The 14,177-nt window shown below is 36.4% G+C and overlaps 1 protein-coding gene across 4 annotated transcripts; it reads right to left on the reverse strand.

Annotated features, from left to right (window-relative positions):
* Positions 1-5,873: 5,873 nt before the first annotated feature.
* On the reverse strand, positions 5,874-9,790 carry LOC117566159 (lipid storage droplets surface-binding protein 2). 4 transcript variants are annotated; one of them, XM_034245673.2, is made up of 5 exons: positions 9,314-9,790; positions 7,643-8,080; positions 7,463-7,513; positions 6,998-7,170; positions 6,584-6,863 (listed from the first exon to the last, which is right to left on the reverse strand). In XM_034245673.2, exons 1-5 carry the CDS (start codon positions 9,513-9,515, stop codon positions 6,720-6,722), a joined length of 1,008 nt encoding a protein of 335 aa, XP_034101564.1. In that variant the 5' UTR covers positions 9,516-9,790; the 3' UTR covers positions 6,584-6,719. The 4 variants fall into 4 exon arrangements, with proteins under 4 accessions (XP_034101548.1, XP_034101556.1, XP_034101564.1 ...); XM_034245657.2 differs by lacking the exon at positions 6,998-7,170 and having other exon boundaries at positions 5,874-6,863; positions 9,314-9,789; XM_034245682.2 differs by lacking the exon at positions 7,463-7,513.
* Positions 9,791-14,177: the final 4,387 nt, after the last annotated feature.

A 14,177-nucleotide genomic window follows, 5' to 3' on the forward strand; every position in this document is an offset into this window, starting at 1 on the left:
TTGTCGCCGCTAAATGGCAAGCTGCGCATCACAATAATTCTGATTGGAATGCGCGCGTCTCTGTTCGCTGTTGGGTTCTGTGTTGATCGTTGTTCTTATCGCTTTGTCTGTGTGTGTGAGTGTGTGTGTGTGTTGACAACAGTTGACGCAGCTGGCGAGATGTGAGTGCAACAATTACAAAACCAAAAAACCAGATCACAAAACACACACACACACACACACACACGTCTAAGTGTGTGTGTGCAAACATCATAATAATAAAGAGAAGAATAATAATCACGCCACTTTCTGTACTTTGACACTTGAGAGAATTGTCGTCGGGAAGCGCGACGACGGCGACGTCAACGTCAACTGCGGTTGCGGTTGCTGTTTGCCGTTGATTGCCATGCTGTGGCACGCCTCCTTCCGTTGAGCTCAACGCCCACATTTCAAGAACATACACACACACACTCGCTCTCTCTCTCTCTCCCTTGCTCTTGGTCGCAGCCTCATCCTGATGTCTTATCGCAGTCGCTGCACTGCCAATCCATCTCTCCCTCTCTCACACTCTCTTTCTCTCCCCCATATTGTACTGTGTGTGTGTGTGTGTGTATTGTATGTACAATGAATTATACGAGCATTTTCGTAGTTGGGGCCTTTCATTATAATTGTGATAAGAAATCTGCCGTCTCGCGTCGCCCGTTGCCAACTGAAAGCGTCGACGCTGACGCAAAAAACAGAAACAAAATGCCATGAGGAGGGGGGAAAGCGAAGAAGAAGAAGTGCGTAAGACTGTACAAAGTCCAAAAAACATCTCGTACACTCAGCATTATTATTATTACTATATGCTAATTCCCTCTCCCTTTCTCTCTCTCTCGCTCACATGTTGTGCAAACAAGACAATTTCAAACCTCATCTTCACATCATTATCATTTTTTTTTTTTTAAGAGTGACGATAAAAAAAAAGAAAAAGAGAAGAAAAGAAAAGAAGACTCTCTCGACTACTGTTGTAGTCTATGAACTAGAAGACTGTAGCATGACGGAAAACTAAAGATTGTAGTCTAAAGTCTGAAGACTGTAGACTGACGACTCTAGACTGCAGACAGAAGAAGACTGTGAACTGAAGACAGGAGAAGGGTGACGGGAGACGGGAGACGGGAGAAGAAAGACGGGCAAACTTGCTCTTCCAGTAGCCAAGACATGCGTCTCGCCAAAAACAAAATAAATGAATAAGAAGCCACAAATATTTATGCTGTAGTCGAGACAGCAAATACCTTATCAAAAGCAAACGAGTTTTATCAAAAGGGATCAAGCTGAAGTTTTCAGAATATCAAGAAGAGTTGTCAATATGTTAGATTAACAAAATCAGTATCTTTAGAATAAAATATTATATATCTGATTTGTACCTTTATATAAGAGGGATACTGCTGAAATTTTCAGAATATTAAAAGAACTTATCAATATGTTAGTCTAATCCAAAATTAAAGTTGTATCTTATAAATCAAGAAAAAAATGCAATATCTTAAAAATGGACTTTGATATATCTGATTTTGATTTTAGCAAAAAATGTAATTTCCTTTTAGAAAGTATCATACACAATTTATATTAAAAGGAATACTAATGAAATTTTCAGAATATCAAAAAGAATTGTCAATATATCAAAGTTGGATATTATGAAACGGGAAAAATATAAAGTGTATAAACAAAAAAATAAATATCATATCTTAAGAATGGAATTTTTTATACCTAATTTGTATCTTCACAAAGTATCTCACAATTTTTAGCAGTATCAAAAGTACACTTAAAAATGATTTATATTACAGGGATAATGCTGAAATTTTCAGAATATCAAGAGGAACTTTTAATATGTTAGTTGAACAAAAATTATAGTTGTATCTTATGAAACAAGAAACTTATAAGGTGTAGAATAGATCATTAAAAAAATATAATATTAATAAATTTGAGCCTTAGCATAAATTTAGTTGCCTTTTACAAGGTATCAGTACACTTTAAAAGGATTTGTATCATAAGGATAATGCTGAAATTTTCAGAATATTGTTATACAAAATTAAAGTTGTATCTTTTAGAACAGCAACAAGTATCTTCACAATGGAATTTGATGTATCTGATTTGGTCCTTAGCAAAAATATAGTTTTTTTTTCAGACACTATTTAGCCTTATTATAAGTAAACTTTTCAACGATTAATATCAGAAGGATAATACTGTAAGTTTCAGAATATCCAGAGGAGTCCTCAATCTGTTAGTTTAATACAAAATAAAAGTTGTATCTTTTGGAATAGCAAACTTTGGAGGAGTGAAAATGGAAATTGATATATCTATATTATATATCCTTAAAAAAATCATGCTAAAATGTTTAGAATATCTATAGGAATTCTCAATATGTTAGTTTAACTAATACCAAAATTGCGAAAAGTAGCAAAAAAACGTGAATTAAAGCAAAATAGAAACTTGAAGAGTCGTAATAATCGAGATCACTTTGCAGAGTATCATATACTAAAAGAAAAACAAAAAAAGTGAAGAATGCGCAAGAGTTTGTTAGTACATATGTATGTATAGGAAGGAATCTGATCCGTTTTTGGTTTGTTCGGGAACTGAACATAAATATTTAACTACCGTCGTGGTATTTCTTGTTGTTCGCTTGCCCAAAAATTGCAATCGAACTATGCGCGAAACTTTTGCTTCGGCTTCGGATGCGGAATACGAAATGAGGCCCGAATCGAAAAACGAAAACTCCAAAAAGGATGGACTGTAATTGCCCTTTGGCTGTCATTAACGCCTCATCATCATTATCGATCGGAGAGAGAGAGAGAGAAAGAATGAGGGAAACAGAGAGAGAGATCGATAGAATTATTTTTTACCTTATATACAAATATTGAATTCCTTAGATTCCGTCCCCTTTTTTGTAGTTGTGTCAGTTCATATAGTGGGTCTACACTTTCTGCGTTATCTAAGGCCCCGCTCTATAAATAGGGCCTAAGCACAACTGTTGAACTTCACATGAATTGGCACCAGGTGAGCAGCGAGTGCTGAGTTTTGATAAGAAAAAGCAAAGCAAAGCAAAGCAAAGCAATCCATATACAGCCCCCGACACAAAGCCATGGCATGCCCATAAATACTATATAGGTATGTACATATACATATATATTCTATATAGTATATAGACCATATCGTACCGTAACTGTGCAATTTAATCACGAGCAAACCACAACAAAGTGCGCTCGCTCCTCCATTAACACTAAACGTCGCACTTATGTCGCGTCATGTCCACTCAAAAACCAACCGAAAAACAGATACGATCGAGAGTGATCGACTGCCCGATTTAGCCAAGGTATTCATTATGGGGAATACTAAAATTTGTTGCTTACTTTATACTTACTTATATAGTTCTTTTCAAGTAAAATTTTCGGTTTAAATTAACTTTGTTTGAGTAACGCTAATAAATAGTAATATTATTATTATAAAACTGATTTGATCGAGAGTGATCGACAGCTCGATTTACATAGTTTAAGAATTCATTTTGGAGAATAGTAAATTTGTTTTCAAATTTTCGATTTTTAGCTTATATTAGAGTAATGTTAATAAATGGTATTATTATTATTATAAAACAGATCTGATCGAGAGGGAATACTTAAAATGTTTAAAAACAAAATTTGATTATAAGTTAGGTAAATAATAATATTACTATTCTTATTATAAATTTAATTTTCTTCAAAATAAACGAATAAGAAGTAAGAAAGTTACTCATTTTGAATAAAAGGAAAACAATAATACCGCACTTATTCTTAAAATATACCAAATGATATACCGTAAAAATACTAAAGTAGATCGAAATCCATATTTGGTATATTGGTATAGTGCTACATTCAAAATGTGATATTATTCTCAAAATATACCAAACTAATAAACTGCAAATATACTAAAAATTCAGCGAAGCCTCTATTTGGTATATCAATGGAACGCCACATTCGAAAAATATGCAATAGAGGTCTGAATATAACCATATTTGGTATATTAAAAAACGGTATTACTCTTAATCCATAACAAATTAGCATACAACAAATATACCAAATATATAATTTGGTATATACAAAATATACCAGAAGGCAACTAAGAACCGATTGGAAAAGGCGTAATTTTCCTTTGAAGTAAATTTCTCAAATAACTTTAACAATTTTTGTCCTATCAAATGCTCAGGAATTATAATTTCTATAGTTATTACCAAAATTCTTGCCTCTAGCTATAAAATTACGCTTGTTATTCGATTTGTTTTAGCACTTTGTTTTCTTTCGGTGCATTTAATACCCTTCTATGGGTATAAATTTATTAATGAAAGTCTGGTAAATCATTTAGAATACGTTTGTGAACTAGAATTTCTACAAAGTATTTATTGCAAATAGCTTCTAAGTAAGCTGATAGCTTAAGGCAGTGATATACAATCTTAAAAAACAGGTGTTTAAGAGAGCTCTTCAATAGAATGTTTACAAATTTAGCAACTAGTTTTTTTATTTTATGGGATATTTTACTTTGTAACAACTTGATATATGTGCTAACTTTTAAGCTCAACTTATTCGACTGACGAAACTAATTCACAGCAGTATAGAAAACAAAAACAAAGCTTATTAAATATATTTCATTTTGTAAGAAATATAATGGAAAGTATGTGTAATAATGGTTGCTTTAATTTAGCTTTATCTAACCATATAGTTTAAAATCTAGTACAAAGTAAATTTCCAGTTCAAAAAACTCCGCTGAAGTGGACAATTTTCCCCACTTGAGAACGCCATTCATAATTCCCTGAAGAGTCGCTGAATCACTCATTTTAACCCATTTAAAAAAAGGAAAGACCCACTAAAGAATTTGGGACTAAAGTGAAGTACTCTTAAGGGATATCACTTGAAATGCAGCTGAATTATTCAACAGAGAAGCGCACTCAAAATACATTTAGCTGTTATCGCTAACGTGACGTAAGTGACAAACAATATATATGTATATCTATATATATACTTGATTTATGGTCACAAAGTGTAAAGGTTGCTTGCGATCCGAAGACCTAGACAATCGCATATTATTCTAATGAGATAGTCTGCAGACCTTAATTAAAATAAAGATAGATAGATCGTCGATAACTTTGGCATGCCAAAAGTTTTGTTTTTGGCGACTCGGTAATTCCAAAATGGGTATTACGATCAGAGAGAGAGAGAGAGAGAGTAATATCAGTTGAGCCGGATCTACTTCAAAGATAACTGCACGAATATCTCGACGAGTTTATATATACTATATAGTAATTTATGGATGTTCATTGTCTTATCGGTCGAGAGGGAACTTTGGAATAGGAAATGTGGAACGGTCGAGTCATCATATAAATGGGCCACAATACATACTTTTTTTTATATATATGTATGTATTGTACATTCTTATATACAAGATATAGTTCTGGAGTGGTTTCCTGATACGACAAAAATGAATTTAATGCCGTTTGTCTGATGATTTTTTAAGCCTTGACATGCGACGTTATCTAAACGATGATAATAATAATTATAAACTGACAACTTCTTTTCGGTTTCTCATTCATTTTGTGTTGTTTTTTCGTTTTCACTCGTTTGGTTTTCTTTCCAAGTTTTATTATTACATTTTCCATATAGTATTTTAGCATTGTGTATTTATTTTATAATTAATTTATATATATATATATAATGTTATATATATGCAGTTATACATATATATTTTTATGTATATAGGTTTTGTTTTGTTTTTTTTGTTTCATATAAAGCATAATTCATCATATTTATCATTAGCATTAGGTTAATTATCATAATAATAATAATCATTTAACATTTAATGAGGATCAGCCATGCCTAAACAAAAAAAAAAAATGTTGATCACTCTCTTTCTATCTCGCTCTAGCATTTTTGTTGTTCTTGTTTTGTTGCGTTTGCGTTTTGCGATTTGTATTTGCTTCAATTGCAAAATGGCCGCTGATTTCAGCATGGCCGCCAGATGGCGCTACTAGGACTTTTTAGCACAGCTAAAAACAACTAATTAGCATATTTAAAAAGAAAAAAAAAAAAACATGTTTAAAAACCTTTCAAGAACTGAAGGCAACTACAACTACAACTTATATCGAGTATATAAATGTGTGTGTATGCATGGGTGTGTGTGTGTGTTGGTGTGTGTGTGTGTGGGAGTTACTTCAAATAAATATTTACAAAGCATTTGGTGGGGGGGCGGGTGAAAAGTGGGTGGGTTGGGTGATGCGATTTTGTTGCTACATTTCTTTCTTTTTTTTTCGCCACTTTCTTAACGTTTTCTTATGCAACAAAAAAAAAAAAAACAAAAAAAAAGATATGTAAAGTATAATTTAAAAAAGAATATGCGGGAGGGGGAGGGAGAGAGGGATGTATCTTCTTCCTCGTCTTCTTCTTCTGCTTCTTCTTTTCCCGTTTTCAACTCTTACTGCGCAGTCGCAGTTGCAGTCGCTGCCGGCGTCGACGTCGGCGCAGCTGGTTTGTTGCTCTTAACGTTGTTGGAGTTCGAGTTCGAATTGGAGTTGGAGTTGGAAGATGGACGAGTTGTGCTCGTGGAGTTAGAGTTGGAATTGGAATTGTTGCCATATGGGGTACAGTTGTCATTGCTTAACGTCGACTGTTCGACATTTGTGCCCATCGATGAGTTGATGAAATTGATGTATTGATGCAGCTTAAGGGCGGCAATCAGCGAGCTCAAATAATCGTTGATGTTGCCCTGTTGGACCTGCTTGATCTGTCTGGAGACATTTCGATAGACGCGACGCGAGATCTTGTTGGATAAACGGCCGACTGTCTGGACTGTATGTAGTACTGGGTCCTCGCTGGCGGGAACTGGCACTGCAAACGAGAGAGAGAGAGAGACAGAGAGAGAGAGAGAAGGTTAGAAGAGTACAATTGATTGATTGTTAACAAGAATGCTTTGTTAGTAGTCATGCTTTGTTTTTTTTTTGTGTGTTGTGTGTTGTGCTTACCATCAGCTTGTTGATTTCCCTATCGATAATGCCTACTATCTCGGGATTTCTTCTAACGTACTCGACAATTTCGGTTATGATTTTCAGGGACATGGACAGAAAGACCGTGGAGGCGGCTACTAAGAATCTAGCATCGATCTCATGATCATAGTCGGGTTCCCCAATAACAACAACTACGCAACAAAGCAGACGAGAGGAAGAGAGAGAGAGAGAAGAGAGAGAGATAGTAGAATATTAGTCAACACTTTAGAGAATTTGGATTTTTTATTTAGGGGGTGGTATTTGAGGGGGAACAGGGAATACCGACTTTTGTAGGAGAACCCGCTTTTTAACTGACACACTTTTTCGATTAATTTGTTGTTAGATTTGAGTGGATTAGTTACGCATGCAACAAAGAAAGCTCAGACATACAATATTAAAGGTAGGAAAGCGGAAATATTTTTGAAAATCAAAAACCAGACTTACTGTCACTCTCAGCACTTTTGCCATTTCGCACGACAGCATTCTGTTTATTATCTGAGAATTAAAATGGGAACGATTGAAACATATTTCGATTGCGAAAAGAAGAAGAGGAAGAAAACCCCCGCATGACCTAAGACAGATATGGTGGCATATAAAAAACAAAAGAACGATCTCAAAACTCACCATTATCCTCCTCCACATCGGACTCGCACTTGGGGAAATAGTATTCAAGCAGACGCTCGGCCAACGCTGTTGTGGTATCCACTCCATTCACCGCCAGGCTTCCATATTGTGTGGCCAGCACCTCGTTGGCCTTCTGCCAGGCCAGATCCTTGAGGGAAGCGGCCTTCTGTTGTCCGGCTGCCTTGAATTTAACAACACGCTCCAGATGCGGTTGCACCACATCGATCACCTTGTTCTTGGCCTGTGTGTAAATCTCCTGAGGTGTATCCTTGATGATGGGAGCCTTAACCTCCAGCTGTTCGATGCCCTTGACCAGTGTCTGATCCACATAGGCAATGGGACGATCCAAACGGTTGACAATCGGTGCTGCTGTGGTCACAGCACGTGCCACGCAATCCTCGGCCGCATTGAGAGCCCAATTGAAGACGCGATTCTTGCCTGAAGCGAAAGGTGAATGAAAGAAAGCAAGATTAGTTGTTGTTACGCTTGTCGTTGTTTGATAAGCTTGTCCCTGTTGTATCGTCAGCCCTGGCATCTGGATGCGTTATCGGGCTATTTTGGCGTTGCCAGATTGATAAGACAAACTGCGCAGTCAGTTTTCAGACTTTGATAGTTGCTGCTGCTGCTGCTGCTGTCATTTAGTCATCGGCCTGATCATCATTCATCTTCGCAACGTTTGAGGTGGCAACAACAACAACAACAACTACGACAACAATAACAACAAACAAAACCACACAAACAAGTCGAAAGTCCAATTCAATCACACGCACACACATCGATTATACGCTATATAAATATCATTCGTTGATTCACTCACACACACACACACATAGACAGCAGCAGCGGCTGCGTTGAGTTGTCGTCAAGTTTTAGCGCTACTGGCGCCCCCTATCGGTCACGCCACTGACTGCACTTTGCCAAGTTATTCATAGCTCAACACACACACACACACACACACACATGTATTTTTACCTGTATGAGTATAAGTTATAAGTGTGTTCAGTCTACGTGTTGTGTGTTTTTTTTTTAGCTTGAGTTATGTAAATTTCTTTTTTAATTTTGCACTTTGTACGAACTGCGCGTCATAGATGGCGGGGGAGAGCGGAGCGGGGCGGGGCGGTGTGTAAGTAAGAAATTCTTGCTTTCAACTTAACGTGCAGGTCATGGTTGTTATTGTTATTGTTGTTGTTGTTGTTGTTATGATTGTCGATTGAACGCTGCCTCAATTGAGTTTAATTGACAGCAATTTGGCAATGGAGACAGTCAATTGCAATTTGCCGGTCGGCTGAATTAAAGTTTTGAGTCGAGTTTCGAGTTCTCTTCTTTTTTTTTTTTTGTCTTCCACTCAATTTGCACTTAACAAAATGGCGAACTTTGGCACTCAAAACGAAAGCCGACTAAAAATGTGAGCTAAGCAACGGTTTTGGGTTTTTTTTCTCTCTTCTGTTACGTTTTCATTTTCATTTTCCAGTTGTCAGTCAGTCAGTATTTTTTTTTCTTTCTTTCTGTATTTGTTGCCTTTGGTTTCGAATTTCGCGCTGCCGTTAGATGATCAGCGCTAGAGTTCATTGCTCCCCCATTGCGACTTGCTTACTTAGCAACTCAAAAGTAAGTTACAAAAAAAAGAAAAACATAACCTCTCTCAGTCTGCTCACTCCCTTTTGCACTTACCCTTCACTTTGCCATAGACATCTTGTGATTTATCCCATGCGGCATTCACCACAGGCAGCTTAATGATGCGCTCCAACGATTCCAGATGCGGCAACAGATCCTTCGCATCCTTTGGCGGCTCTGTTGATTCTGTTATGGCGCTGTTGTTTTGCTGCTTGGCTGCGCTGCCATTGGCGGCGGTTTTTTGCTCTGCACTTGCCATCTTTTTTTTTAATATTTGTATGTCTTTCTTTTCTTTATTGCTTTGCTTAGTTTTCACTTTTATGTTATGCTTTGCACCACACTTTTTTTTTGTAGGTATTGTAGTTAAGAATTTTGTGTTTGGCACCAAAGAAAAATGTATTCTATGAGAGCGTTTTTATTTGATTCTTTTTTTTTGGTTACCACGAGCTAAAGAACTTTCAAGATCTCTTTTTTGTTTTTGTTACACTTGCTGTACGTCTGCTCGCTGTCGCACTCAACGCGTTTCTGACTGATTTGCAAGCTGCGCGGCTGGTTTATTATAAGGGCTCTCACTCACTCACTCACTCAACAGTGTGTGTCGTCGGCTCTCTCGCCTCCAGACGGCAAAGCATGCGGCCTGCGAGAGTGCGAGAGCCAAAGAGAGCGCCAACCACCAACGCGTATGTGTGTGTGTGTGTGTGTGTGCATGCAGTTGACGCTCTCTTTTGAGTTTTGGACTTTGCTGGCGTGCGCTGCATTGGGGCAGCGCTGCACTTGATCGACAGTGGAGCAGAAAAGTATGCGTACTTGTTGCTAGGCGGAGTCGTAAAACACACTACTTCGATTGTGTGAGCATTTACTGCTGCAAGGCAGTGTGTGTGTGTGTGTTGTTGTTGTTGTTGTAGTTTTTTGAAGTGTCTCATGCAATCAGCGGTGTTGGTAAGTGTCGCATTGTGTTGTTACTTTGGACTTGAATTGAATTTCAACATGTGAATATGACGTTTCGAAATTGGTGTAATCAAATTAAACGTTTATTTGCATACTCAATGGGCGCCACTTACCGTGTGTGTGCGCGCGTGTGTAGGGGGCGTGGCAATGTGGGATGCACTATTGTGTGCGTTAAATGTATGTATGTGGGATGCAATTTCCAATTGGCATTTGCATAATTGGAATCACAGCGAACACGGGAAACGGGAATGTACAAATTTGAACCAGACACAAGCGGTCGGCAGATCAAAGAGAGCAAGAGAGTGCCAAACGCAAAAGAGAGCCACAGCGAAAGTGGGGAACGAGAGAGAGAGAGAGAGAACTGCGCGCCATGCTTGACAACTAGATTAACACGCAGACCAAATGAATCCTCCTCGTTCCCACCACATGCTTCATTGGCTGCAGAACTTTTGTTCGCCTGGAATTTATTATCAATTGTTTTGTTTGTATGCGTGCGAAACCTTTGACCCCTCCGAACATGTCCAACGATCTGTTCGCGTTCCCCCCTCCCTCCTCCTCCTCCTCCACCAACCAACGATAAGGCAACACAGCACAGCAAGTTGTGTGAACAGTAGCACACATATACATACATAGTAAGTAAAACATGTCACCAGAGTTCTGTTGTCATCTCGCTCTCTCGCTCTCGCGATGGGATGGCGCCATGCCTACAATTTCTACATGTAAATACGTAATATTTGCTCAGCTCAGATGTAATGACAGCGCAATGCCAAAGTCCACACAGTGAATAAGGAGAAGAAGAAGAAGCAGATGAAGCCACACAACGAAGAAAAAAAAACGAGCTTGCTCGACTCCAAGTTACCAGTTAATGTGAACATTTGACAAGATTTATCACCAATACAAATAAAAATCATGAAGATTTATTTATTTTTATCAAATTATGATCAAGTTAAAATAAGTGTTCAATTAACTAAGGATATCCTCTATTTATAGCTTTCCTGGCTATACAAATTTTGGTTTTTTAATTGGAAGGAATTTTAATAACATATTTCTTAGGAATAATATAACTTTTAGGATCTCATGTTAAAATTGAAAAGTAGTTAAAAGTAGTTAAACTCAAAATGTAGAAATTTGAACAAATCATTCGTTAATAATAATCGATAGAACTGAGAATTATAGTTATAGTATAATAAGGAGATCAATATACAATTTTTTAAGGAGTTTAATTTAACTAAACATTAATGGAATTTCTATATTAGGTAATTAGTAGGCATTTTAATACTACAATTCATAAGAATAATATAATTATTAAGATATCTTAGTGAAATTGTTAAGTAATTAAAACTAAAGCGTAACTCAAAATATGGGAAATTGAACAAATCATTCAATAAGGAATTTATTACATTATAGTCAATAAGAAGAATAATGTGTAATTTTCAAAGAGTTCTATATTTTATAATTGGATAGAATATTAATAACATATTTCATAAGAAAAATATAAGAATAAGGAATTTATTACATTATAGTCAATAAGAAGAATAATGTGCAAATTTTAAAGAATTCTATATATTATAATGGGAAAGAATATTAATAACATATTTCATAAGAATAATATAAGAATTCTGATATCATAATGGAATTTTGACGTACTTAAAAGTAGAGCTTAAAATAATTGGTATACCCCTCTATACAATAAGTACTGAGTATTGAAGTACAACACACAATATGTTGTTGCAATACCTGTGCTTCTTCTTCGCACATTAGACGATCGTAGCGAAATAGCGACAAATCAATATGCAACTTATGTGCTGAACTATGAAATATCAGCTCTAAAATTGCGCTTGCAATTGTTTTTTTCCCCAACGTATTCGAATGCGAACATAAATAGAACATGTCTAAAGCTCTCCTAAGCACGATGTCAACTAATGTTGATAGCTATAGCACTTAAGATCTCTGAGAATTGACGGACAGATGGACAGACAAAATGTGAACTTTCGCCAATCCAATGCTTCACTCACTTGATCCCAATGATTAAACATGTACTTAATTTGTATATGACCAAAGCAGGTATATCATTTTTTTTTTTGTTTTTGTGTTTGTTTCGAGGCCCAACCCCGTCTGGGTTCCATTTGATAAGACCGAGTGCCAGACGCTACCCGTCAATCGTCAGCCGTTCTCAACGTGGCCCAGTTCAGTTTAGTAGTTCGATTCAGTTTTAGTTTCCCCGGCCGTCGGAAGTTTCTTTAAGAGTCTAGACCCATATCAAAGATTAATCCAAAGTTCAACATCATTCAGTCATTCAGTATATTACCACTTAGTGGTATACAAGGTACTACCGCCATGATTATTTTGGCATTTGAACAATGTTGTAACCGTTATCAAACGACTTGAATCGTCTAGTCACAATCGTTTTTTTTTTTTTTTTGTGATATCTTATAATGAGGCATTTGTTGTGTCAGTCGGGACTTCGACTTTGAGACTTCGCCGAGCGTTGTAATCTCAGTTACAAACAGAAACTGTAATCAAAGCGATTAAATATAATAATGCCATAAACATCATAAACTCATCAAATAAGCAATAAAACTTATAGCTAACTGTTCATAAAAGGCTCTAATTGCATAAACTAACCGTAAATCAAAATCCGATACTTCTTTTTATATATTTCGACTACTATACTAAATACAATCTCTGAGATTGCGTATAGAATTCGCTATTTTTAAGTTAAAAATATATATTTATATATAGAATTTCAATCAAATCTTGCCATTAGATTAGAACATTTCATTTGAAACAAAGTCTATTCTCTGTTTTTTTTTTTTTCAATTAAGAACGATCAAAATCTTCGAGAGTTTGCTGTTTGTTTTCTTTTGGCCGTATATCCATTTTGTTGATATGGTCAAAGTTTAGTCGAAAGCAATTCCAAGTCATATTATCTCTATTAAAAAGACCCCCCAATATCCCATCCTAACAATAAGCGTCACCTTGTCGGTTATTGACACTCACATTGTGCTTATCGTGTCTATACTAGACTATAATATTATACATATATGTATTATAGAAAGCATTACTAAGTAGTATGTAAAGTTCGGACTCTGAAGTTTAGTCGCATCCGACATGCATCAATGGGCAGTTGAGACAGAGAAAGAGCGAGAAAGCTCAAGGAGCTCGACTGTAATCAAGGGAATCTATTTTGGCAAAGATGATATATTGCATTCGGACTTTGTACAACAGAATTCGCAATGGAATTTCATGCGTAATTTGGGTGAGTCGTCGATTACCCCGTTGCCCATTATCCATTGTTCTGTTTTTATTGACATTTCTTTTTTTTTTTTGCTGTTGTTCGTCGCTATCGGTATATATAGTATATATATATGGAGTGGATGGGCTGTACTTAGTTCGCAGTTCTGTAGATTTCCGATTGTTGTGCTGATAAGCAAGTTAAATATGTATGTAATCATTGTGTTCCATTTTGTGGTGCTAAAACAATTATCGTAATGGTGAATGAGCATTTAAGCCCCCTTTCTCTCTGTCTCTCTCTCTCTCTCTCTTTCGATGTGCTTAACGCATTTCTTATCGCACACATCTGTAGATCTTTGCGAAACATTCGCTTTGTCTAGCACTTGAGCCATGCATGTTAAAATTAAGTCTAGAATCTACATCAATGGAACTTCTCTGACCCACAGTCTTTGTTATGCATCCACAATTATTGCGTTCTTTCATAAGATTTTTAGTTACGATGAGTTGCTTTGGTAAATAAAGTGCTACAGTTGTTGAAATGTTGATTATTTTCAAAGAGAACCATAAAGAAATGATGGTACATTAATTTCATGAGTGAACTTTTAGCCAATCCCAAGTTACTTGAGGTTATTGCTAATCCTTTCTTCAAGATTATGCTTCACTTCTAAAAAATTTAGTTTATTTGGAGTGTAGCTAAGCTGCATTTCAAAATTCAAGTCTACAGCTTAAGTAGATGTCG

Source organism: Drosophila albomicans, chromosome X, assembly GCF_009650485.2.
Source record: "Drosophila albomicans strain 15112-1751.03 chromosome X, ASM965048v2, whole genome shotgun sequence".
Classification (NCBI taxonomy): Eukaryota; Metazoa; Arthropoda; class Insecta; order Diptera; family Drosophilidae; genus Drosophila; species Drosophila albomicans.

Bases quoted from the DNA above. Each gene is read 5' to 3' on its own strand.
- LOC117566159 (XM_034245657.2), bottom strand. From the start codon at position 9,515: ATGGCAAGTGCAGAGCAAAAAACCGCCGCCAATGGCAGCGCAGCCAAG. The intron at 8,081-9,313 runs GTAAGTGCAAAA...CTTTCGCTTCAG, and splicing joins TGTCTATGGCAAAGTGAAGG to GCAAGAATCGCGTCTTCAAT. The intron at 7,514-7,642 runs GTGAGTTTTGAG...TTTAATTCTCAG, and splicing joins CGATGTGGAGGAGGATAATG to ATAATAAACAGAATGCTGTC.